This window comes from Callithrix jacchus, chromosome X (assembly GCF_049354715.1).
Source record: "Callithrix jacchus isolate 240 chromosome X, calJac240_pri, whole genome shotgun sequence".
In the NCBI taxonomy this organism is placed as follows: Eukaryota; Metazoa; Chordata; class Mammalia; order Primates; family Cebidae; genus Callithrix; species Callithrix jacchus.
The window spans coordinates 104705861-104731023 of NC_133524.1; the positions used below are offsets into that span (position 1 = coordinate 104705861).

Below are 25163 nucleotides of genomic sequence, written 5' to 3' on the forward strand. Positions count from 1 at the left end.
CAGTGAGGTGAAATGGCACCACTGCACTGCAGCCTGGGTGACAGAGCAAGTCTCCATCAAAAAAAAGGAGAAGAGGACACCAAGACCCAGAGAGACTTCTAACTTACTCCAATTGTGGCAAAGCTTGCCAGGTTTTCTGTCCCCAAGCTTTAGAGTTTCTTCATTGTCTCCTGTGGCCCTTTATTCACCACCACACTCCCTCCATCTCCCTGCAGCACGTTAGAGAGAGATGAGTGGTCTGGAGCGGCCTTGAGAGGGTGGCCTTGCTCTGCCCTCACATCCTCTAAAGTCAAGTACCAAGTACAACCACCACCCTGCTGGTCCTGCTGGTCCTGCTGGTCCTGCTGGTCCTGCTGGCCCTTCTTCTCCCCAACAGGAAGCATGGGAGCTTTGTGAAGGAACAGAAGCAATGCTTGATGAAGGCACACCCTTGGAGATGGATGTCCAAGCCAGCCTCTCAGCCAAGCTGTCTCAATTCCCCAAGAAATCTCCTTTCTCTGGCACCCTCCTCACCTTTTAGGCCTACAGGGCCTTGAATCCCAGGGTCCCCAATGAGGCCAGGGATGCCATCTATCCCTGGTAGACCCAAGGGTCCGGGAGGAACCTGGACAGCTTCTGTAGTTGGTGTTTGTCCAGGAGCACCTTGGGGGCCGGAAGAGCCTGTTGGCAGGTGGGGGAAATGAGAACATCAGGCTGAGGCAGAGGAGGTCAGGGCGGGGGTGGGGCCCCAGAAGCATTCTTTACTGTCTTGCAATCAACAGCTTTCTACCCTGTTTGTCCCCGCAGGATATCTGGATTTCTCCAGGATGGCACTGTGTGTATTACCCAATACCTTCTTTATACATCTTTCTCCCCAGTGGTTGGGTAGCTCCAGGAGGGCAGCAGAAACTGGGTCATATTTATCCTGCCTCCTCAGGACCCAGCACAGGGCCCAGTGGGTGACAGGCATTCAGGAAGCATTTGCTGCTAATATGGTGAGCTGAGCCTTGGCTCAGGGCTCGGGTAGCTGGTTTACCACTAGCTAGAACACAGTGCCAAGGAGGCTGAGGGGATGCTTCTAACCTCAGAGGTTCAGTTGGCATCCCAGCCTAGGAACCCGGCACCAGGCAGCTGCCTTTCCAATAGTGTAATTTGCTTACTAAGTCAGTGAACAAGTATTTCTCCAGTGCTTACTATATGCCAGGGTCCTGGTAGGTCTGCGGATAGAGCAGTGAATAGGACAGACATTTATGGAGACTATAGTCTGGTGATAAAGATGAACAATGCCTAACTCCACAAATACTGTTAATCTGAGTGGAAGTTGGGAGAAATGCTGTGGAGGAAAGGACTAGCACAGGGACAGTGGGAGGGAGCAGAGGGTGGTATGGGGTGGAGGCATCTGTTTTAGAGAGTGATCGGTGGCCTGTTGCAAGCAGTGGCATTTAAACCGAGACCATTGAAACATTAGAAGGACTTTGCTATTTAAAGAGTAGAGGGGCAAGTACACCCTGGGAGGTAGAAGTAGCATGTGCGAAGGCCCCATGGTAGGCCGGGACTTGGTGTTTTTGGATAACTGAAAGAGGCCAGTGTGGCAGGATCACAGTGAGCAGCAAAGGGGAAGGGATGGCGATGAGGATGAAGAAGGAGGCATCACATAGGGCTTTATGGGCACGGTTAGTTCATTCCTATGCCATGGGAAGCCACTGGATAATTTACGTTTTTATAAGCTCTGTGTGGAAAAATGATCGCTAGGGTGGGGGAAGGAAAGATGCTGCATGAGAACTCTTGGTGGCTTGGATCTGGGGATAGCAGCCGAGGTACTGGGAGGGGAACAGATGCAAGGCACGTTTAGGAAGTACAAGCGTCAGGGCTTGCTAATAGATTGCATGTGTGTGAGTGGGGGTGGGAAAGGATGGGAAGGATAGCTCTTTATTTCTGAATTGAGCAAATGGGTGGGTGGTGATCTGAGTGCAAACCCAATGCCCACTAATGCAGAGATAACACAGAGAGAGGCAGTCAGCAGCAGGATCCATGGTGGCAAGGCAGCAGTGGTCTTCAGTCCTGGGAGGTGATAGAAGCTGAAGGATCCCCAAGGTAGAGAAACTGCGTCCTTGGGGGAGCTTGATCCAGCTGCTTCAGGCATCCAGATTTGCTTGGTGTGGTGAGCAATGACTCCCGAAGGAACCTTACCACCAGGCCCCTCCCTTGAGCTCTGGATCAGCCCAGCACATGTTCTCAACTTACCTCTTGGCCCAGCCTTCCCCTTCATCCCGGGAAATCCTGGGTCTCCAGGTGGCCCAACCTTGCCTGGAGTCCCCATGAAGCCAGGCTCACCTCTCATGCCTGACAAAGTCCAAAGGAAACAAGTCGGGTCCTGGCATGGTAGGGGTGGTAGGGGTGGAGGATAGGCAGGGGTGAGGTAGGGAAGAGCATCAGCCACTGGCCCCTTTTCACAGGACAGTAGGAAGGAGTCCTGGCTGTGGAGTGGGGAAAGGCCTGGCAGCCAGCCAAGTAGCCGTACCTTTCAGTCCTAGCTCTCCAGGGAGGCCAGAAAAACCTGGAATTCCTAGGTCTCCCTTAGGCCCCTGAGGTCCAGGAATTCCAGGGAAGCCAGGGTCTCCAGTGTCACCTTGATTCGAGGATGGCCCAGGGGGACCTGGGGCCCCAGGGGGGCCTAGGCGGCCTAGGGATAAGATTAGAAGAGGGGCAAGGGACAGGTGAGCAGGTAGTGGCCACTGCTGAAGGCCTAGGGACTGATAGGATGCCAAAGCCCATTCCCAAAACAGAGAATGTTCCCTCACCATCTGTGGGGTTCTAGTGCCCAGATTTTCCCAAACCATTTTTAGCAAAATGCACCCAGCTCTAGTCCCCTGTGTCCCAGCTAGGGGAGGGATGTGAAGTCAAACACACCCAGGCGTGTCCAGCATCAGGGACTTGGCTGCGCTGTACACATGACTTCCCCAAATGTCAGATAAAAATGGTGGCCAGTCCTCTTTTGGGCATCCTGTGTTTACCTCGTTCTCCATCTAGGCCTGGTCGCCCAGGGTCACCAGGCTGTCCTGCTATGAGTGAGGGCAAGGAGATGCCTGGGGCACCAGGGAGACCAGCAGGGCCCTGGAGACCGGGGAAACCTGCAAAGAATAAATAAAAGGGGCTGGATAGGCTCCGTGTGCCGGGAAGATGGCCAGGCTCTCAGAGAAAATGGAAGCTCACACAGAGAAAATGGAAGCAGATAGGTAGGAGCCAGACCAGAGAACGCCAGCAGAGGGCTCTTCTTCCCTCATCCTTTCTTCCCAGAAAGCAGACAAAGGAAACTGACAAGGGCTCAGAGCATCCCCTTTTCCAGCTAAAGCTGTATTTTACTGGAAAGTTCTAGCTCCCCAACCTCACTGGTAACGGAAATATTTTAGGCCAATTTCCCCCAAACCAGAAAGAAAAGAAGGCATGACTGAGCACCTGGACTTTTAAGTTTCCAAAGTGATTTAAAACCTACTGTCTGTGTCAAAAAACATTTCTTAAGTTAGCCAGTTGTGTCTGAGGCTGCACAAAGGTTATAGAAGGTAGGCCACAGGCCCCAGCCAATCAGAACAGACACCAGGCCCATCAGAATGGAGGCATCAAGAGTGCTATGCCTCTGTGTCTTTTAGGGCTATCTTCTGCAATTTCTAGGCAAACTAGAAAACAATATTTTATAGGTCATTCATGATATGAACCAAGCGATTGCTTAATCGCCTATGTAACAAATGTCTCTGTATTAAATCCCTCCTACCTTTTTGGCCAAAGAGAATAACCACTTATTACAGTAGATATAGAATACTCATTTGCTCTAATTTTAATATTGCTTAACATGTTTTCAGTTTGTGGAACTATTTCTATTGTAATATGTTCAAAACCAAAACTTCCATCTGATCACACAGATTTATTTAATGTTCGCAGATTAAATACATAGATGGTAATCTTGACAGGAAAACACAAATGTAGGTGTTGATATCATACATGTAGCATGGAAGAGATATATTTATTACTTTGGGATAGTCTAGAAGATATTCAAATGAAGATAAATGGATTCAAACTGGTTGATAAACTGTTCTGATGGTTGAGATTCTTAATTTTTGTTTGCGACAAGAAAATCCAAAAATGTTAATGTCGAATTTTATCTTTTGTGACAAGAAAAATACAAAAATATTCATGCTGAATTTCTCATATTAATATAAAACATACTAAATACATGAAAATTTATAAAAATGCTGGTAGCTTGGTCAATTCCAGTGTTTTTAGATAGCTCATTAATTAATTGAATCTTGAAATTTATACGAGGAAAAAATAAACTTTGAGAAAAGTCTGTAGGTCTCTTAGGTCTGGAAAAAAATAAACACAAATTGAAAAATAGTAGCTAAGCCAGGTGGTGGTACTCATGGCATTGCTACTTATGGTTTGGTGAACCTTTGAAAGATTTTTCTTTATTCCCAGGGTAAAAATCTGAAAAGAAAGACATTTTGAATACTCTTTTTGAAAATATAGCTATACACATATATTATGTATATATAGTTTACATATAGCTGAAACTATGCAAAACTAATAAACAAGACACCACATGTGTAATAGAGTAGGCAGTGGTGGGCAGTACACAAATTATAAAAGTTAGCATGGCAGTGTTTGGAGACTCTTTCTCCCTTTACCTGTTTCTTGATTTTATAGTTACACTTATGTGTTATTAAACCTGAAATAAAGGCACTACTGACTTCAAGTAGTGCAAAAAGCTCATGCATTTCTTTAAAAATAAAACACTTTAAGGCAGGGCGCGGTGGCTCAAGCCTGTAATCCCAGCACTTTGGGAGGCCGAGGCGGGTGGATCACGAGGTCAACAGATCGAGACCATATTGGTCAACATGGTGAAACCCCATCTCTACTAAAATTACAAAAAATTAGCTTGGCACGGTGGTGCGTGCCTGTAATCCCAGCTGCTCGGGAGGCTGAGGCAGGAGAATTGCCTGAATCCAGGAGGCCGAGATTGCGGTGAGCCGAGATCGCGCCATTGCACTCCAGCCTGGGTAACAAGAGCGAAACTCCGTCTCAAAAAAAAAAAAAATAAAATAAATAAATAAATAAATAAAAAATAAAATAAAACACTTTAAATGAGCAGATGAAAATGCAAAACAGCCGTTTTTCCAATTCAGTCCAGCGTCAAAGCCTTGAAAAAACAAAATATATAAACGCAGCCTCTAAATATTTAGTGCAAATATGAAAACAAATAGCATCATTGAAAGTTATTTAGATATTAGTATTGTAAGGAGAGGGATTGCTCTATGAAGTTTTTCATTTGTTAGTTTGTTTGAGACAGGGTCCTGCTCTGTTGCCCAAGCTGGTGTGCAGTGACATGGTGAGGGCTCACTGCAGCCTCAACGTTCCAGGCTCAAGTGATCATCCCACTTCAACCCCCTGAGGAGCTGAGACTACAGGCACACACCACTATGCCCTGCTAATTTTTGTATTTTTTATAGAAATGGGGTTTCACCATGTTACCCAGGCTGATCTCCAACTCCCTGGCTCAAGCAATCCGCTTGCCATGGCCTCCATGCTAGGATTACAAGAGTGAGCCACTGCACCGAACCACTCTATGACATTTCCTTAGGAGTAAATCATCATATTGCAGTGATTCCCATTGTCAAATAAAAGATAGGTTCCTTTGGGGTGGGGTGGAGTGGTATTATATTCTCTTTTTTATTTTTTTGAGATGGAGTCACCAGGTTGGAGTGCAGTGGCACAATCTCAGCTCACTGCAACCTCTGACTTCCTGGTTCAAGTGATTCTCCTACCTCAACCTCCTGAGTAGCTGGGATTACAGACATGAGCCACCACACCCAGCTAATTTTTGTATTTTTTTTTTAGTAGAGACGGGGTTTCACCATGTTGGCCAGGAGGGTCTTGATCTTCTGACCTCGTGATCCGCCTGCCTCGGCCTCCCAAAGTGCTAGGATTACAGGCGTGAGCCACCGCGCCCAGCCATTTCTTGTACTCTTTTTAAATAAATTGCTTCAATTAGAGATTGAGAGGATATGACATAATATTTATAATATTACGCAAAGAATAATTCAGATACAATGAACACTGTGTTTCAACCACTTAATTTAAGAAGATGGCACTTGTTTTGAATTTTCTTTTGTGTCCTCCACTCCCTTCCCTCCCTCTCAGAGGCAATCACTCCTGATTTTTGTTCATCATCTTTCTTCAGTTTGACCAGGTATATCTCCAAACAATGTAATGGTGGGTTTTGCTCAGTTTTGAACTTTATGGAATCATACCAAATGTACTCCTTTGTGACATGTTTGTTTTTTGCTTAGAGCTATGTTGCTGAAACATATCCTTCTTGACCTGTGCTGTTTACTACATTTGTAATTGTGATTTTATTATTTCAGATAGCTAAAGAAAATGAATAATCTAATGACTGTCAAGATTTGAAAACAAAAGAAAATGCCCCTGTGCTTTTATCCAGTCCTCTCTTCCCTATGTCCTGTGAAAGAAGACACAGTCTCTGGGCAGGTTCAGGCCCTGCTTTGAGCCCTTCCTCTGGAGAAGCTGCTGGCTTTCAGAAAAGAACAGTCTGGTCCAGATCAAAGGGAAGAAGGAACACAGAAACAACAGATGCATCCATTTAAAATGCAACAGGAAATGAATTAATGTATGAATATAGTTCCTGGGAAATATACACACATTACACAAACGTGCACACTAACAAAATGCGGTGAGACCTCAAGCCCCAGAGCAAAGAGAAACAGAAAATTTTGCAAATATGATTTACCCAGGTAACATGCAATAATATTCTTAAGTATATACTATGTGCCAGGCACTGAGCTTCTGTATATCTTACCTCTCTCTTCATTGATTCCTCAAAAAACCTATGAGGTAGGTTCTGATATTATGTTTGTTTTATAGAAAAGGAAAACTAAGGGCTCATTTGGGATTGAGAAACAAGTAATTCCTTGTTTAAAGTCATAAGCCAGTGAGAGGTACGGCTGGAATTTGGACCCAGCTAGTCTGATTTCATAGCCCATACTCTTAACCATGATGCTATGCTGAATTCATTTCCTGGTTAACATGGAGTGGAATGTATACAGGTTTTTGGAACTTTCCTGAGGAAACGTTGAAGAACACAAATCATTCTTACTTTTTGAGAGGTGGGGAAAAGGACTCAAAAAGGGACTTCAGGCCACGTGATGACTCAGGGGCTGAGATCAGGGCAGAACCTGCTTTCTAGTAAACCCAGCAAATTCTAGTTGAGGGCATGCTGTGATCCTGTCCAGCTGAGACATTTATCATCTTAGTCTTGGGATTCTCCCAGCAGCCACACTGTCTTCCCAGGGCCTTGGGCGTGCCATCCACACTGGACACTGAGGAAATGCCAGCCAACCTCTCATTAAATGAACAAGCCCTGGCCCTCAGGGCCACTAATTCCAAGCTCTGGCCAAGCATGCCAGAGAGGCTTGTGGTTAGTAAGGAAGAGCAGAAGGGAATCTGGAGGCTAAAATGGACTTGGTGAACTGTGCCCTGACAGTCTTCACTGGAAAATGTTAAGCACAGCGTATCCTCTCTTTCTCAGCAGTCATTCCCACTGGGTTGTGAGACTCCCAGAGATGAGAAGACACTCTCAGCCTAACCCTGTGAGCCACATGGCCCTGCCGTATCTGTTCCACCAGCAAGGCCTCTCTCAGTCTCTACAAGGCCTGACTTGGACTCACCTCGATCACCTTTTTGCCCTCTCTGGCCTGGCTTCCCTGGAGCTCCGATGCCAATTCCTGGATTTCCTTTTTCTCCTTTGGGTCCAGGGATACCAGCAGGCCCAGGCACACCGGTGATACTAGGTCCTAGGAGGAGATGCAGGGGTAGGGGCAGACCTCAGTGGAGGTGAGGGCTTCCTACCTAGCTCACTTGCCTGAGGCCTGAGAAGCCTGACTGACAGATACCAGAGGCAGAGAACTGAAGTAACAAGAAAGAAAGTTAATTTGAATAGAAGGAAAAACCCCATCCTCTTTGTTCTCCATATCAAGGGACCTCAAATTGGAGGCTGATAAGGAGAGCTATGAGTCCAAGGATATGGGATACACCACAGTCCAGCATTCATGGCCAGCCCTTGCCAGGCTTCTGGGAGAGCTGGTGCCCTCCTCTTCACCCTGAGGGTCTTCCTAACCTGGAGTGCCATGGGTACCCTTGGTGCCTGGAAGCCCATTCAGTCCATGTAAACCAGGAAATCCAGGGAAGCCTGAGGGGAGAGAATGTCAAACATGGCTCCAGCAACTCTGAATCATGAAGCATCAGCCAACCTGACCCCAAAGGCATTGCGAGGTCCTTATTTTAAAGTCCTGGTCTTTTTTGAGGCATTTACTTAATGCACTAAGGGAGAAGAAAACATCCACAACCTATACCCTGCACCCTAGGTTCTCATGACTCTTATCAGGGACCAATACAGCTTTAAGAGTAGGATGGTAGCTCATTAGGTATCTTGAAGAACTCCGAGCAGCAATGTCAAGACCTTGAGTGGTCAGCTCCCAGAGACTGGTTCCAGAAACTGACTGCCCAATCTCTAAGTCAGGGAAAGGCCACATATGCCAAGGCAATTGCCTTCCTTGCTAACTCTTCTCTTCATGGATACCATATTCTTCTCTTCCCACTCATGCTTGCTTGCCTTCATTTCATCTTCCTTTCCCATGATTCCTTGTGTCCAGTGATTCCTGTAGGCATGGCTTAACCTTAGCTAGTATCTTCTAAGATAAAGTAGTTAGTGTCCTTCACTGTCTACGCCCAAATACACTTACCTTTGGGTCCTATTAATCCAGGGAGTCCCGGAGGCCCAATTGCCCCTTGATGACCAGAAGAACCTGGAAGTCCTGGTTCTCCTCTGATGCCTGTAGTCCCTGGAAATCCTAAATGTGAAACCAAGGCAGAGGGTCAGAGTAGGGCATGACGTGAGGCTAATCCAACGTCTTTCAGAATAAAGGGATCATGTGTACCTGGAGCTCCAGGAAGGCCAACATCTCCAGGAACACCAACTTTTCCATCTTTGCCTTTGTTTCCAGGGAAGCCCATGTTTCCTATTAGTCCATCTCTTCCTTTTGCACCTATAAAACCAAGAAAAATGCTGAGTGATTATGCCATATTTCTAGCAATATATTCCTCCATGGGAAAGAGTAGATTCTAAATTGCTGAAGGAGCTAAAGCTAATAAAGAAACTCTGAAGAAGATAGTGGCAGCTATTTTAACATTAGAAAGGTATCCTCCACATTGAGAAGCAAGTAAATTTGTTATGAGTATCCCCCAGAAGTGGGAGTAGTCAGTGGAAATGTTTGAGAAGGACAGTTTAGATAACAACTTCTAAAGTAAGGGGATGTAGGCCACTATCACAAAGAGCTTTGCCAGCCTAGGAGCCTGGAAGGAAGAGTAGGCTAATTTACTTGGGGAATCGATAGATAGGACATTTTCTGCACTGGATAGAAGCTGCAGAAGCTGGGATTGACGTCCAAAATCCCTTCTAATCCTCAGTTTTGAGGAGTCTGTGAGGCAAACAAGACAAAATATAGCAACCTTACCTTTAAAACCAGATTCACCAGGTTGTCCCTTAAGTCCTGGGCTACCGGAAATTTCAAGTGTCCGGCCATTGTCTCCTGAGGATTCCAAGACATTGTTTAAATGACCAGGGGAAGCTATAGCTCATTTTGCACCACTGAGATCTTTTGAACAAATTTTTTTTTCACATTCAGTGTAGCCAGAGGAGCTCCTTGACAAAATTATCTATGGTGTAAAAGGTGATGAATTCAGGAGCTGGGAGGCTGCTACCAGGCTACTGGCATGAAATGCTGCTACATGCAGCATATCTCCACTGGAAAGCACATCACTAGGCTCACTATGGGCAGAGATGATAGTAGGCAGGGCCCTCAAACATCACCAGAATGGAACAGTGATGCCAGGAAGAATGGAGAATTTTCCTGCCTAGTGGGCTGGGTTTATCAAAGGAAGAGACTGGAGCTGAGGTTCTCCTCTGCTGTTAAATCTGGAAAGCAGATGGGCAAAACCCCAAAGCCAAAGGACAGCCTCTTCCTTGGATCCATGAAAGCCACAGAGCGAGATCTTGGTAAGTAACCCTGTTTGTTGCACTGTCTTTGAGGAACAAGGACTGCAGAGGGGGGTTTCTCAAAGGGAAAATGTAAATTAATTCACTTTCCCCTAAACACAGTCTCCTGGCTACCTTTCACAAGAGACCATTGGGTCTGCTAGAAATCCACCTTGCTTTAGAAAAACACATTAAAAGAAACAAATGCTCCTTACCTTTCAGGCCCGGGAGACCAGATGCTCCTGGGAGTCCAGGTGACCCTCTGATACCTTGTGAACCCTTCAAAGCAAGATGGGAATCATCATTTCTGCCCAGAACTCAGGGCTGTCCATGCTCTTACTCCCTCACCCCTCACTAAGCCATTGCCTGAGAGATGTCTATCATGTATTTTGTGGCAGGGGTGGACTGTGGACCAGAAGTAGGGTCGTTATACCCTGCAAATGGGAACGTGATGAACAAAGGGCACAGCACATACTTAGGGTTTGTAGGGGAAGGATTCGATCTGCAGACTAATCCTCATCTTGTCATTCACAACTTCCTACTGCTCATCAAAATGGGAATCTTAGGAAGTCAAAGTGTGGCCGTTCTAGTGAGACTCTTGGAAAATACAGAACATGACAGTTAGGCTAGACACTCTATGGACTCAATACACAGTTGAGTATCACTGTCCTTGCCAAAGCTCTGGAGCCATTATGCATAGGACGAAGTTTGGCTTCACTATGCAGGGTTAGCCCTCTGCCACAGGTTCCGCATGGAACACAAGATCTTTCTACCACCAGGCAGCAGACTGTATGTGCGCAGGTGCTAGAGTCTGAATTTGGGCAAATGTTACCATTTTCAGAAGAAAAGCTGCCTTCACTGGCTAATGTCCAACACACTATCTGAGCCTGGGAAGTGGCCATGACAGCTGCCATCAGCACAGTTCTCTTCTTGATATTTGCTACAGTTTTGGTTTATTTTGAGATGTACCCAGTATCCAGTAAAGATATATGCAACTTAGTGCTTTGGGCAGGAGGCTGAGTACTAGGCTGGGTCACTGTGTGCACTGGACCACTACCCAGGACACCCTTCCATTGTGGCTGCTTCCTTGCCTGGCTTCATCAGGCACATTGCCATTATCTCCTAATTCTGAGCCTCTGTTCACACTGGGACTCCTTCCAGAATGCACTCCCACTTTGTTTTCATTCCCCTAGAATGTAAGTAGTCAGGACTATCCAGTCTAGAACTATTTATTTTCAATTGCTTCAGGTGTGTGTGTGTGTGTGTGTGTGCGCGCGCGTGCATATGTGTGCACATGCATGTTCTCTCCACCAGATGGACTGACAACTTTTGAAGTTCAGGGACTTTGCCTGCAAGGACCACAGGCCTTCTGTGATTCAATTCATTGACATCCTTAGATACAGCTGCTATTTATGCAGAGCTGGCCATGTGCCAGACACAATGTCAAGAGCTTTACCTGTGTCATGTCACTTAACCCTCCCTACTGTCTGAAGGTGATTTAAAGATTATTCCCAATTTTTACAGATGAGGAAAGTGAGGTTTAGGTAAGGTAAACAGTATGCACAAGATCACAGAGCTAATGAGCAATGGAGCTGAGTTTCAAATCCAGGTTGGTCTCGTTGCTAAGCCACCTCTTCCACCTTGCCTTGTAAGAAGCTAGACTTGATTCTTTGCTAGTCGCTGCCCCTTGTGGAGCTTCAAAGACCTTTCTAGCAAGACATCAAGAAGTTTTTACTCAATTCTTACAACGTGCCAGGCTCAACATGAAATGCTGGCAGTGGGGTACAGAGAAAAAAGAAGGCAAGGTAGTTCTTGTTTTCAAGCCCTAACAATCTCATTGAGGAAGTCAGACACACACAGAGACAACTAGAATTGATGTCAGCAGTGAAGTATAGAGTGTCAGCATGGTGGGAGCTCAGGGACTCCTGGAGGAGATGGTTCCTGGGCTGGGGCCTGAAGGGCAGTAGATATTGGATAATTGCAAAGGCAAGAGAAGGATCTGCCATGTTGGGGAGATGTGAGCAAAAGAACAGAGGGGGAGATCTTCAGGAAAGGGTGGGAAGATCTGCCAGGCTCAAGGAGAGAGCTCTTTCTGAGGATGTCCTGGGAGAAGGGTCTGAAAAGTAAGCTGGGATCAGAGAGGTGGGCAGTGGGGATATATCCCCCTGAGATGGAGGGCCTTTTCTGGTGGAAAGACAAAAATCTGGTCATACTAACACTTTCTCCTGGCATTCCTGGGAAACCTGTGATCCCGGAAGACCCCTTCAGGCCAGGTAAGCCCTGGATTCCCATGAAGCCAGGGGGCCCTGGCTTTCCACTAACTCCTTTGATAGTGCCTGGCAGGCCGGGAGCTCCAGGCAGGCCTGGTGGCCCAGGTCGACCAGCCTCTCCTTTGTCACCTGTAAAAGAAATAAAAAGACTTGGAAAAAGGATGCTGGGCAAGAAAAATCCTGATCGTGAAGGTGCAGGTATCCTAGGTCACAGGTCAAGTGTAGGCTCAGGGAGCCATTAGCTTGAGGGCAGAGGTGAAGTAGGGAGAGATGCTTTCAGCCTTATGAGGCACCAACAGGGCCGCTTCAGCTCCAACACTGGGAAAGCAGCACAGTGCTCAGGCTCCTCCAGGGGTACCACTGCCTGTGGTTGAAAACCTCAGTTCTACAGTGGCAATGACAAATGGCAGTCTCAAAATCCAGGCAGCCTTCAGGCCCAGAGGAGGCAGCCTTTTTGGACTCCCTGCTGCCAGGCACACTGCTGCCCTAGAGGTGGGGATGGTGGGGGGCTGTACTTCAGGGTCTTTGCTCGGGAAAGAAGCCAGGTTTGGTTGTGAAACCTTTCTTGGGTATTTCTCCTATCCATTCCCTGCCCCAGCACCTCTAGGCCCAGGAAATCCATCGGATCCTGCTGAGCCTTGAGAGCCTTTGTCTCCTTTTAACCAAAGGTTTGACATTGGATGTCTTGGACTAGGTATTCCGACTGGCCCTGGATTGCCTCTGTCTCCTGCAGGGATAGAGATGAGTGTGAGAAAGAGAGCTTAGATTCAGGGTCAGGCAAAGGCTGACCTTTCACATCATTTCTTCCCATACCACCACGGCCCTTTTTTGGGGCCTTTCCACCCTATTCCCCCAACTTTGCATTTCTGTGTATGTCCTTTTCTACACATCCCAAGTCCATCAGCAACTTTAGACTCTACTTAAAACCCTCCACCACTGGTCATCTGGGAATGGACACACACGGCTTCTAACATGCAGTGTTAACTCAGAGGGGATTAGGTCTTTTGGTTGAAAATGATTGAATTCAGAAGCCCCAAATTTTATTATCTAACATGGAGCTGATACAATCCACAAGAATGACCAAGTCAACAACCAAAATATATATATTGAAAAGATGGGCAGCAAGCTCCAGAATTCAATTCCCCATCTCACCCTTTTCACCAGGAGTACCAGGGTGTCCAGATTGTCCAATTTTTCCTGTTGATCCCGGAATCCCCTTTAAACCTCTTGCTCCGGGAATACCAGGAAAACCTGGCATTCCTGGAAAACCCAAGGATCCAACAGACCCCTTCTCTCCTGTTGTAAAACAAGAACTTCTATTATTACTCCCATTTTACATACAAGGAAATGGAGGGTCAGAGAGGTTGAGTAACATGCCCAAAGTCAACAGAGAAGGAATTCAAACCCAGGTTTCTCTAACTCCAAAGTCTTAGTCATTACCAAGCTCTTATTCATTACACATTATGCTATCTTCCTGAATAGGGACAGGCACTATACAATACAAAGGAAAGAAGTGGGCCCCTCTTGGCTGGGCGTAGTGGCTCACACCTGTATTCCTAGCACTTTGGGAGGCCGAGGTGGGTGTACCACCTGAGGTCAGGAGTTCAAGGCCAGCCTGCCCAATGTGGAAAAACCTTGTCTCTACTAAAAATACCAAAATTAGCTGGGCATGGTGGCAGGTGCCTATAATCCCAGCTATTTGGGAGGCTGAGGCAGGGAGGTTGAGGCCTGAATCTGGGGGCAGAAGTTGCAGTGTCACTTCACTTGAAAGAGCGAAACTCTGTCTCAAAAAAAAAAAAAAAAGAAGTGGGCCCCTCTCTTATGAATCACCAAGTTATAGCTCATGTGTGACATAGGAAAAAAAAAAGCCTAGGGCCGGGAGGCAAGGAGCTGGGATTTAGCCTGGTTCTGCTGCTAACCAGTTGTATGACCTTAAACCACTCAGTTTCTCTTGTTTAAAATAGAGATGCCACCTGTCCAACCACCAATGGCAATCATAGGAAGTGAGTGCTATCAGACTCCACGGTAGGAGTATGCAAATGAGTAAACCCAGTGTGGCTGGTACTGCCCTGGGCATTGTTGACCATGATACTCAGCCTAGTGTTCCACCCAGCAGGCAGTGAGGGTGACTCACCTTGGGCAGAAGTCCCCTTTAGCACTAGCCTTGTCCAACTATCTTGCCACAAAAAACTCTGTCCAACTCCCTCCCCATTCCCCATTCCTATGCAGCAAGGAAGGAACAAGCTGGGCAGCTGAAATGCTCCTTTTTAGCATCCACTGGTCACTTCACTGATCACTTACCCTTGAGTCCAGGGAGGGCTGGCAACCCACTGATCCCTGGAGAGCCTGGGCTTCCTTTTTGTCCTATTAGGCCTGGATTCCCGGGAAGGCCTTTCAGCCCTGGCAGCCCTTTCTTTACAAGTGATCCGGGAAGACCTTTCTCTCCTCTAGTTCCTTTGTTTCCAGGGTGTCCTGAATCAGCAAAGGAGAGAACACAGGACAGCTGTCAAGTGAGGCTTTGGCCAGATCTGGGCCTATATCACAGCTTCTGATTGGTTTCGCTTGCTGTGTTTCGTAAATGGCCCTTTAACAATGGCACATGCAAACTGCTAACAGGCAGAGTTCTTAGTTGGCTGAAGCATTAGTATCTACTACCTAGAGCACCACGCCAATGGCTATTAGTTCTAGCATGGCACCGTAGCTGGCAGGGAGAGAAAACCCCTTCTGATTATAACTTCTTGTCCTTTTGTGAATGTCGTTTACACGTTAGCCCCTGAATGGAGCTCTGGGAAGCCAGGGTGGCAACTAGGCTCCAGTTTCCTGGTACTTCGTCTGAATCATGCCACAATGGCTGTTTCCTGAGCCAATCGTGAAGTAGAGGTTAAAGCTGAGCTGTTGTTTCAGCCTCCCAGGGAGCCTTGGATACAGGGCTGCCCTTTTAATCCCTCAAGCAAGCAGTTAAGTCAGCCAGTTCCTTGGCATTAAGGTTGAAAGACCCCCTAGTGCCAAGTACTGTAGAAACCCACAAGGCCCATTCGGTCTCCTAGGTATTCTGAGAAGTCTTTCACCATGCTTTAAAGTTGGTCAATGGGATTAACCTCCTGAGCTGCTGCCAAAGTGGAATGTTCAGGTACAAAGCAAGGAAATTAAAAAATGAAAGGATTAAATCAATGACGACAGAGGTATTAGGGTCCCTAAGGACCCAAATGAATGGCTGACTTGGCTTTCTATGGATTGAAAAGCATCAAGTAGCCACAAGCCCCAGAATTCAAATGGGAGGCTGTGAAGGGGACTCCACAACAAGAGAAGGAAATTCAATGGGAGCCAACCCCACAGCAGGAGCTCAGGGATCCCTGGCCTTGTAAGCAAGACCATGTTATAGTGTATAATCAGATACATTCCTGAGTGGCAGAGCCAGTGGGGGTGTTAGTCTGTGAGCTTGTGTGCTGTGTTTTCTTACTTAGGCAGCCTATGTGAAGATCGCAGAAACACAGAGAGACAAAGGGGATAAAAAGGACATTAATGGCTCTGTAAATAACTCCACTTCAGTCACTAGGCCAGGAAGAACGGGTGGTAGGGAATGGGGTAGTCACCAAAGTGGACTGAGAAGGGTGATGCAAGAAAAAGGCAAAGCTGCAAACACCAGTCTGGAAGCAGCAGGTGTCAGGCCCCACTGCTGAGTAAAAGACGCTTCGGCTGTGGGTCCTTGGAGATGCGCTCGCCTAACAGGCAGGCTGTCAGTATAGCCAAACTCTGCTCAAGCTTCTCCCCAACCCAAAGCAGGCTGCCCACAGCCCCGGTGAAGGCAGCAGAGACGGGCTAGATCCCCTCAACGATGAGGGTGGTTTCTCTAACTGGGGAGGTCGGGAGAGTTGAATCCTGTAAATTGGGTGTGAGGCCGTGGAGGAGCGGGTGGGGAGAGATTTGTGGCAAAAGTTTGGAAGCTAACCTGCAGCAGTCTGTTCTGCCTGGTGCTACAAGGGTGACTTGAGATTTGAAACCTGAGAGCTTAGGAAAGTCAAGTCTCATTCTAAATTCTGACCATGCCCCACTGCTGCTATTGCCCCCTTCCCCACAGTGCGCCCTGGGCCCACGGCCTAGCTGAAGTCTGTCAAGGTGGGACTCCTCCTCTGAAGGACCTACCTGAAGTACCTTGGAAGCCTGGAGCTCCTGGGAGTCCAGATTTGCCCTTGATGCCATATGGGCCACTAGATCCTGGAGTGCCTGGCTCTCCCACCTGTCCTGGTGTTCCAGGGCTGCCCCGCTCACCTTTGGGGCCCAGCAAGCCAGGCTTCCCATGCAAACCTGATGAAAGAGAAGGGCAAGTGATCATAGCCTGGAGAGAACACAGTGACTGGGTCAGCAAACCAACTTCCAGGACTCATCTCAGGTGCCACTATCTTCTCAGCTCCAGCCTTGTTGCTATTCCCAGTTGTAACCCAGCCTTTGCAAGAAATTTGATTATTAGTATGGTCACTTTTGGAATTACTAAGACAGTGAAGTCGACTCAGGCTATTTAAGGAAAATTTCCCAAAAGGGAGGGACAGAATAAAGTATTTCATTTTAACCCCTTAATTAAACCATCACCCTAGATTTATGCAAGTATTCATGCAAGTATATGAATTAATGTGAGGATTCCTATAGATTGTTAAATAAGTGGGGCAAAAAGAGTCACCCTTGAGTCCTGGAAGGCCAGAGTCTCCAATCAATCCTTTGTCTCCTGGCAATCCTTGTAGGCCTTGTTCCCCTGGAGCACCATTTTCAGCACCGAAGATGTCACCAGTGGCTCCCTTGGAACCAGGTAAACCTGGACTGCCAATTATCCCAGGCAAGCCATCTTTTCCTGGGAGACCAGGAAACCCGGGCAAGCCCTTCTCCCCACGAGGTCCAGGAAATCCTAAATGTAAAAAGGCAAACATAAAAGACCGTGGCTGATTAGAAGCAATTTGTCTGGGTACAGATCTCTAAGACAGATTTTTCTGATATAAAAGTTAACATATTAGTAATATATGTCACTTCTCTTAAGGATCAGGAGTCTCTGTTCCCGTGAGGCCTTGTGTAAAGGCAGGAACTGTGCCCCATGACCTGGAGGAGGTTCTAATTCTGAGAGGTGGGGCTGTGGTCGGAGCTCCACAACCTGCTTCTGAGGGTCCTATATATTTCTTGCACATGCACACACACACACACACACACACACACACAGAAGCGAAGATGCTCCTTTTCTTACCTGGTAGTTCAGGAAGATGAACCAGTCCTGGACTCCCTGGCTTTCCTTTATTTCCATGTGATCCAGGAGGGCCTCGGGTCCCAGGGAGGCCACGGGACCCTTTAGGGCCTGAAAACCCAAATGTAAGCAGTGAGGGGAAAGGAAAGTCATTGTGCTAGGTATGATTTGTGATGTTCAGTCAGGAATCCCAGTCTCTTGAAGAGCCTCTCCTAGTCTTACCTCTCCACACCACCCTCTCCAGCAGCCATTCTATGTCCTCAATCCCCAAGGCTGCCCTCAGGAAGAATGTGGATCTCCAAACACCCTTACGAGAGTGTTTAGTGGCTTTCTTTGCCCTCATTCCATACCTGGGAATCCGGGAGTGCCTGGAAATCCTGATGGACCGTATGACCGGGGAATAATACAAGGCAAGGTGATTCCTGTAAATGGTAACATGTGTGTATTCAGTGAACCACTGAGTCAGGGAAGATTTCTCCCTAGCACGCTCCTTTACTTTTATTCTGTTTAATAGGACAGACAAGTTCTCTCCACTCAGCAGTTGGGATCCCACACAGAAAAACCTTGGCATCATTACTACCAGTACAATCGCTTACAGATGAGAATGTTCCTAGTGTCCAAGTGCTAGGATATCATTTATCAAACCACTGATGCCCAGTGAGCAGTCACTTATGCAGCAGATGTTATCTAACAAGGTTTCTTAGATATTGCCTGTGCAGGAACAGCAGCAGAAAGCAATCACCTACTCATCCTGCCCTCAGATAGAGCCTCTCCCTATGATGGGTGTTGGGGGTTTATCCTAAGGGTCCATTATGCTTATATGACTAGATTGGAGGGTTTGAACCCAAGATCCCTCAAGTTTTCATGTTCACACTTTCCTTGGAATGACGTTTTCTCCAAACCATTGGGTTCTTTTGATGCACTTCATTTGGGATCTACTGAAACCTATTGATTGTCCTTGGCCAATTGTACCAGTATGTTTGTACTTCAAACACTGAAGACCAGTCTCTTGGCCGTGATAAGCAAATGGTGATCCTTCCCTCAGCGCCTTATTTGAAACTGTCAACTCTGCTACTCAAGGAGAAAAGCAGCAATTTCAATATTCAAGATGTCAAAATTGGCATGTATTGCCCTTCCCCTAGCAAATTCTCTCTTGCTCATTCATAATGCAAATAAAATGTCTATACGATCACAGAAGGGAAGTTTAATAAAATACCAGTGAACAAATTGTTTGCGGGCTCCCTCAAGTGCCATTTACAAACAACTGTTATGCTAATTAAAATAAGTCTTGCCTATTCATTAAAACAATCTCCCAAGGTCTGCTCTAAGCCACAGAGCCAGCAGTTTTAATAAACATCTATCGCTTTCGTCTGTACTTAAATCACAAATTACATTTCTGAAACATCTGTACAGCCTTGTGGAAGTTCCCCCTGGACACTGGGTTTCTCAAGACCTTCACTCCTGTAACTATGTAATTTACTTCACCCTTCCCTCTGCTTGCAACTGATAACCCCCACCTTTCTGATCATGCCTGTTTGTAACAGATGACCCCTACTTTTGTGATCATGCATCCCATGACACCCTTCCCCTCCCTAAAATAGATTACCACCTTTAACTGACCACTTGCCTCAACCTATAAAACCAACTCCTATCCCACCACCTTCCACTGACTCTCTTTTCAGACTCAGCCCACCCACAGCTGGGTGAATAAACAGCCATGTTGCTCACACAGAGCCTGCCTGGTGGTCTCTTTACACGAGCCATGCACCTAACACGATGCTTCACTAGGAGGAGCTTTTAACTCTGTGCTTGGCTCATGCCTGGGCTCTTTCAATTAGGCTAAAGAATTTTCTCCAGAGGGTGTATCATGAGAGGGATCTTGCTAAAGCCTCTTTTGCCCTCAATAATCTCAATAGCCCATTGGCTCCAATGTGTCAAACTCTAACATTACAGTTCCATTGTTTTATGTCTTAGCAAACAAACTTAGTAAAATAAAAATATCCCTGGGCTGGGTCCAAATATGAAGCCATTCATCCTTAATTTATCAGACTGATTAAATAACTTCTTTTCATCTGTGATAGCCAGATAAAAACAAAGCCCTTAGAAGATGAAGCTGAGGACAGGCATCTTGAAGGATTCTGGGATGAGAAAAACAATGGTCAAAAGAAAGATGGGTAGAAACCCAAAGAAATCAAGGGCATATTTCCCTCAATAATTTTGTCTCACACCTGTATGCCACACTACACTTCAGTATTGCAAGCAGAGGTTCAAAATGGTGAGAGGGAAGGACTTCAAAGTCACACTGGTATCTGGCTGTTTTCCTTTACACATTCTTCTACTTTACTTTCCGGAATTCGGAGACTTCTCCTTAACAAAGCAGAAATCTGCTCTACCCATGTTCTGTTTAGTAATTGCAACAAATGACCTAATTATTCAGAATTTTTCCCATTAATGCCCAAATCCATCTTCGGAATAAAAAGGGTCTGTGGTTACCAAGATTCTAATATCTAAATTTGTTCTGGTGCAATAAATAAAGTTCTGACATGTGTGGATCATTTTAGGTACCACTCAAGGCAAATTATAGCCCCAGTTAAGTGCAGAAAATGAAATTGCTTAAGATAAAGATCAGCCAAGCCATCATCATGCATGGTGAAGGAAATCAGACCCTCTCAGAGGCTGCATGCCTGCTCAATCCCATACTGCCTGCTGTAAGAGGTATGTGCTAAGGAGCCTCTGAAGCAGTGTTGGTGTCAGCCTTTGCATTCCAGCCTTAGACTCCCCGCTTCCCAAACAGGTCCTCCAGTGTGGTGCTCAGGCCATTGTGACTGTCTGAGAGACAAAGGTGAACAAAAAAGGGGTGTTTGTCCGACACTAGTGTCTGAGAGCTTGTAGACCTAGCTAGCTCTCACCTCTCTCTGTGTCTAAGTCTCCTTTACCAACCGTCTCTCTGCAGCAACAGTCACCTAGAGCAAATTACGTGAAGAAGAAAATTAAACCAGTATAGAAATTCCTTGAGGCCCAAGGGAAGTCTTCCCAGAAGCCCAGATACACCCACCAACCAAATCTCCTGTCTGAACTGAGCAGACAGCACTGGTGCCCACGTGGGATCAAGCACATAGTCACCACAGTACAGTAATAACCAGGGTGATTGATTACTATGAGCATCTGGAACAGAGTCTCTTTGGAAACAGCCAGTTGTCTGCTTTTCCAGACTTCTAACAATTCACACTAGTAGGCTGAAAGGCTTCTGATTATTACATCCTCTTTCCTGGCAATGCAGCTGTCCTAGTTTGGGCTACCAATGATTGGAGTGGGTACATTCAAGAACAGCATCTTAATTTTTTTTCTGGCAACATAAATGGCTACAGTGAAAATGTTTGGGGACCACAGGTTATTTGTTTTTGAAATTGTGCAGAAAAAGTGGTAGGTTTGAAGAATTATATTTGGTTGTCATAGAGAGAAAAAGAAAGCTAATGCTCTTTAGTAATTTCCTGAAACCCTTGCTACTGCAACAAGGACATGGCTCTAGTTTTAATATGATTTGTCTCCGCCAAAAGTCATGTTGAAACTTGGTTCTCAGAGTGGCCGTGTTGGGAGGTGATGCTTCTGAGAGGTAATTAGGTTTATAGGATGGACTAATCTTTTTCTCAGGAGAGTGGGTTATTTCTCAAGGGAATGGATTAGTTCCCACAGGAGCAGGCTGTTATAAAGCAAGGTTGCTTTGAGTATTTGGACTCTTGCATGTACCCTTCTGCTTTCCATAATGAGTTGAAGAAGCACAAGGCCCTCACCTGATGGGTTGCCCGATCTTGAACTTCCTAGCCTTCAGAATCATGAGCTAAATAAATCTCTTTTCTTTATAACTTACTCAGTCTCAAATATCCTGTTATAGGAACAGAAATGGAATAAGAGAAACATTTTCTGCATAAGGCATCTCCCAGGCTATCGTTTACCATATATTCCTAAGAACTTTCTGTATCCAGGACTAGGGATATTTGGGATAAAAATGGTCCTGTAAGCTTCCTTCTGTTGACTCATCCTGTTCTCAAATAGTTAAAATGTTGATAATATCCAGAAGACTTGGAAGTATGTAAGTTTATAGGTGCCATGTCACTATAACCCAATTTAAAACCTTGTTGCCTGCAAAATGGTTTAACCTACAGTGAAGACCCAATTAGGGAAGGAGCAGTAGGATAACCATGAGTAATGTCTCTAGGAACAGAGCTGAAAGCAAAGTGATAGCTGACACTAGGACTTCCAACAGGCAGAATGGTATTGTTTGATAAATCTTTATGGCCAGGTGCAGTGGTTCATGTCTGTAATCCCAGCACTTTGAGAAGCCAAGGTAGGTGCATCACTTTAGGTCAGGGGTTTGAAACTGGCCTGGCCAACATGGTGAAACGCTGTCTTTACTAAAAATACCAAAATTAGTTGGGTGTAATGGAGGGTGCCTGTAATCCCAGCTACCAGGAGTCTGAGGCAGGAGACTTGCTTGAACCCGGGAGGCAGAGGTTGCAGTAACCTGAGATCATGCCACTGCACTCCAGCCTGAGTGAGAGTGAGACTTCATCTCAAAAAAAAAAAAATTAAAAAAAGGAAAAAAATTTCTTACAACTTTCACAATAATTTGTGAAATAAAATACTGAGTTGGTTTTAAGGATCTTGAATTATCAAGTGTTAACCTACCATCAACCTTATTACAAGAATGTACAAAATAGATTCAGAAATAAATAAAATTTTACAAGACCTGGTATCCTGTCTTCCTTTTTGTAATTCTTCAAGATGATAAGGTGGGAACAGGAGAAATATGTTTAAGTAGCCCTTTGGTTATTGGGAAGGCTCTTTCTTCTGGAAATAAATGTTAGTCTCCTATGGAGCACTGCACTATGCTAGGCATGTAAAGAAACCCTAAGACGTATTACCATTCCTAATATGGAGAGACTTACAATGCAGTTGGGAAAAGTAAAAGCATTAATGGAAAGAGATATATAATTTAAATAGCAATGACATACTGTGGATGTCAAGGAAAAGCTTAATGGAAGAAGTGGGGTTTATGTTGAACCCTGAGAGAGGAATATGATATAACTACACAAAGAGGAAGAGCACTCCAGAAAAAGGCAACATGGAAAAATCCTGGAGCTGGAAGTGAACATATTGTGTTTGGGTACAGTGAAGAAGACTGGCTTCTTCTTAGTTTTTTGCTTAAATTAAGAGTGTGATATAAAGTTGAAAAGGTTGGTTGTATCCATGTTTGGAGACTTTTGAATTCCAGGTTGAGGAGTTTGGACGTTATATGGTCTCTATTCAATGGGTACCATATGTGTCTTTGAATTAGGGGAGTTACATGATGATGATGTCACTTTACAGATGTAATATTGGCAGTGGCGCTTAGAATAGAATTGAATGTAAAAAGTCTGGAGGTTGGAGATGAAAAACTACTTAGGAAATTGTTGTCATTCACTCATCCATCCATCCATCCATCCACCCATCCAACCAACCATCCACTTATTCCCACAAGCATACACATATTTAAAAAAACTAGGTATGAGATAATGAGAGTTTAGTAGCAAAAAGAGAAGGAAAGAATATAAAAGGAATTGCAAAGGAAATCAGAGCTAATCTCAAAATTTTAAATTTCAGAATATTGTAAGTGTGGTGTCACTAATGGAAACGTAGAAGTTGTGGAAACCCAGAATTTGGGATGAAGAGCTGTTATGGCTCTATTGAAGAAGACTAGTTATTAGCATAGCACATTTATAAACTATAAGTAGGACTGAAACACATAATTCCCAAAATTCAAGTAGAAAAAGAAGTTATATAAAGAGGAAGGAATTAAGGGATCAAATGAGGTTAGACTATATGCAACTAGGATTTCTGCCCAATCTGAGATTCCATGAGTTGAGGAAAGGGTTTTTTCCCCATTGATAATATTGCCACACAATTAGAGGGCACCTTGTCTAATGTCCCACTCATTGCTCTGATGACATTTGCAGTAAATGGTCATCCAGCTTCTTCTTGAACTTTTCCAAAGATTATGAGCTCATAACCCCCATAGGTAGCTCTGTTATATTTTCAGACTGCTCTGGTAGGATGTTCTTTACTAAGTATAGTGGAAATCTACATTATTCTACCCCCTACGCTTACCACGATACAATTATAATACTTTTTTTCACATACAAATCCATCAGGGGGTTGAAAGTAGTGATTATGGTCAGACAAGTCTCTTCTTATGTATGACACATTTCATGCACCTGAGTTATATTCACTCTACAAAGGGTCAAATTTCCAAGTCCAAAGCCATCTGATTCCATGACTCACCCTTCAATCCAGGGGTGCCTTGTTGTCCTGGTGATCCATCCTTGCCTTTATCTCCAGGAAGCCCACGGGGTCCAGGAAGTCCTGGTAACCCAATTCCTGGGAGGCCAGGTAGACCAGGTTGGCCTTTTTCACCAGGAAGTCCTGGTAATCCCTTTTCACCTGGAAAGCCCTGTCCACCATCACCCTAGACAACACATAAAAAAAATAATGAACATTCAACTCAGAGATTTGTCTGGACAGTCCTCTGACCACAGGAAAGAGGTAGCCAGTGTGACCAACGCTTTGTGCTTTGTTAAAATTCTCTATCATCACCATAGTTCATCAATCAGTCTCCTCTGACTTTAGTTAATGGATGTGAATCTTGTCTACTCTGGATGATCTAACAACACAAAAGGTTCTGGATGGGGGTGAGGAGAGAGAGCAAGAAATGGGCAGGATAAAAACCTTGAGATCACAGAAAGTGGCTGGATTACTTGAGGAGAAAAGTTGATGAGAAACTGAAGTATTTTCAAGTCATATGGTCAAATATTACTAGCTTGTGTCAAATGAGACAATGATCCACTCTGAGAAAATGATTCTCACTTTACATAAAGAAAAAGCCCAAAGTAAAAAGTTTCAGTAGCAGAGGGAGGGCACAATGCTCTAGACTCTCTCTGTTCTTCCTTGTTTCATGGTCCAGTGGCCATCAGATCCCCCAACAAAGTCAGCTGTGAAGATCTGTAGAGCTAATCACCCAGGAATGATCAACTTACCGGAAGACCTGGCAGACCTGGTAAACCTGGTATTCCATCCTTTCCTCGTTCTCCTGTCACACCAGGAAAACCCTGGGAGCCAGGATCACCCTGATCCCCTTTCATTCCTGAGATTGTACCGAGAGTTGGTTCGCCCTTCTTTCCTTTGGGTCCTGAAAGACCTGGACGCCCGTGAAAGCCCTGACAGAGAGACCGGAGGCAGTAGTCAGGAGATGCAGACTTCATAGAATTCCGGCACCTAGCATTATGACCTAAAGCAGAACCCTGGGTCCATATTGGCCTGTTCTAGGCACTGATTATTTTGTAATCTTGAATAATAGTTGCCCATTTATTTTTTTACCTTTTGTAAATTTTGAAATCTTTGAAGGGGAACCTCACCTTAATTCCTATTTTATCTTCAGGGGCCAGCACATTGCTAGGCAAAGATAAACAGTGTTGTGGAAGGAAGAAAGGGGAGAAAAAGAGAGGGGAAGGTAGGTAGGTTAAGGCAGAAAGGACTTTAAGAGACTCTCTAGTCA

The 25163-nt window shown here is 45.4% G+C and overlaps 1 protein-coding gene across 4 annotated transcripts in view; it reads right to left on the minus strand.

The window, feature by feature from the left end:
* The window catches only part of COL4A6 (collagen type IV alpha 6 chain), a 285194-nt gene that overhangs the window by 6568 nt on the left and 253463 nt on the right, over window positions 1–25163 (minus strand). Inside the window, exons 22-42 of one of the 4 annotated variants that reach the window (XM_035289316.3) lie at window positions 24646–24825; window positions 23894–24077; window positions 20485–20538; window positions 17926–17997; window positions 17579–17686; window positions 17027–17248; window positions 16495–16656; window positions 14653–14823; window positions 13504–13647; window positions 12953–13078; window positions 12299–12480; window positions 10297–10360; window positions 9561–9635; window positions 8985–9092; window positions 8790–8897; window positions 8165–8236; window positions 7716–7841; window positions 2994–3110; window positions 2501–2662; window positions 2224–2322; window positions 514–660 (exon numbers count right to left, since the gene is read on the minus strand). In XM_035289316.3, the coding sequence (XP_035145207.3) occupies window positions 514–660; window positions 2224–2322; window positions 2501–2662; window positions 2994–3110; window positions 7716–7841; window positions 8165–8236; window positions 8790–8897; window positions 8985–9092; window positions 9561–9635; window positions 10297–10360; window positions 12299–12480; window positions 12953–13078; window positions 13504–13647; window positions 14653–14823; window positions 16495–16656; window positions 17027–17248; window positions 17579–17686; window positions 17926–17997; window positions 20485–20538; window positions 23894–24077; window positions 24646–24825 (2683 nt within the window). Of the gene's footprint in view, window positions 1–513; window positions 661–2223; window positions 2323–2500; window positions 2663–2993; window positions 3111–3878; window positions 4459–7715; window positions 7842–8164; window positions 8237–8789; window positions 8898–8984; window positions 9093–9560; window positions 9636–10296; window positions 10361–12298; window positions 12481–12952; window positions 13079–13503; window positions 13648–14652; window positions 14824–16494; window positions 16657–17026; window positions 17249–17578; window positions 17687–17925; window positions 17998–20484; window positions 20539–23893; window positions 24078–24645; window positions 24826–25163 lie in introns of those variants that run through there. The other 3 variants (XM_035289317.3, XM_035289319.3, XM_078363002.1) reach the window with 3 other exon arrangements.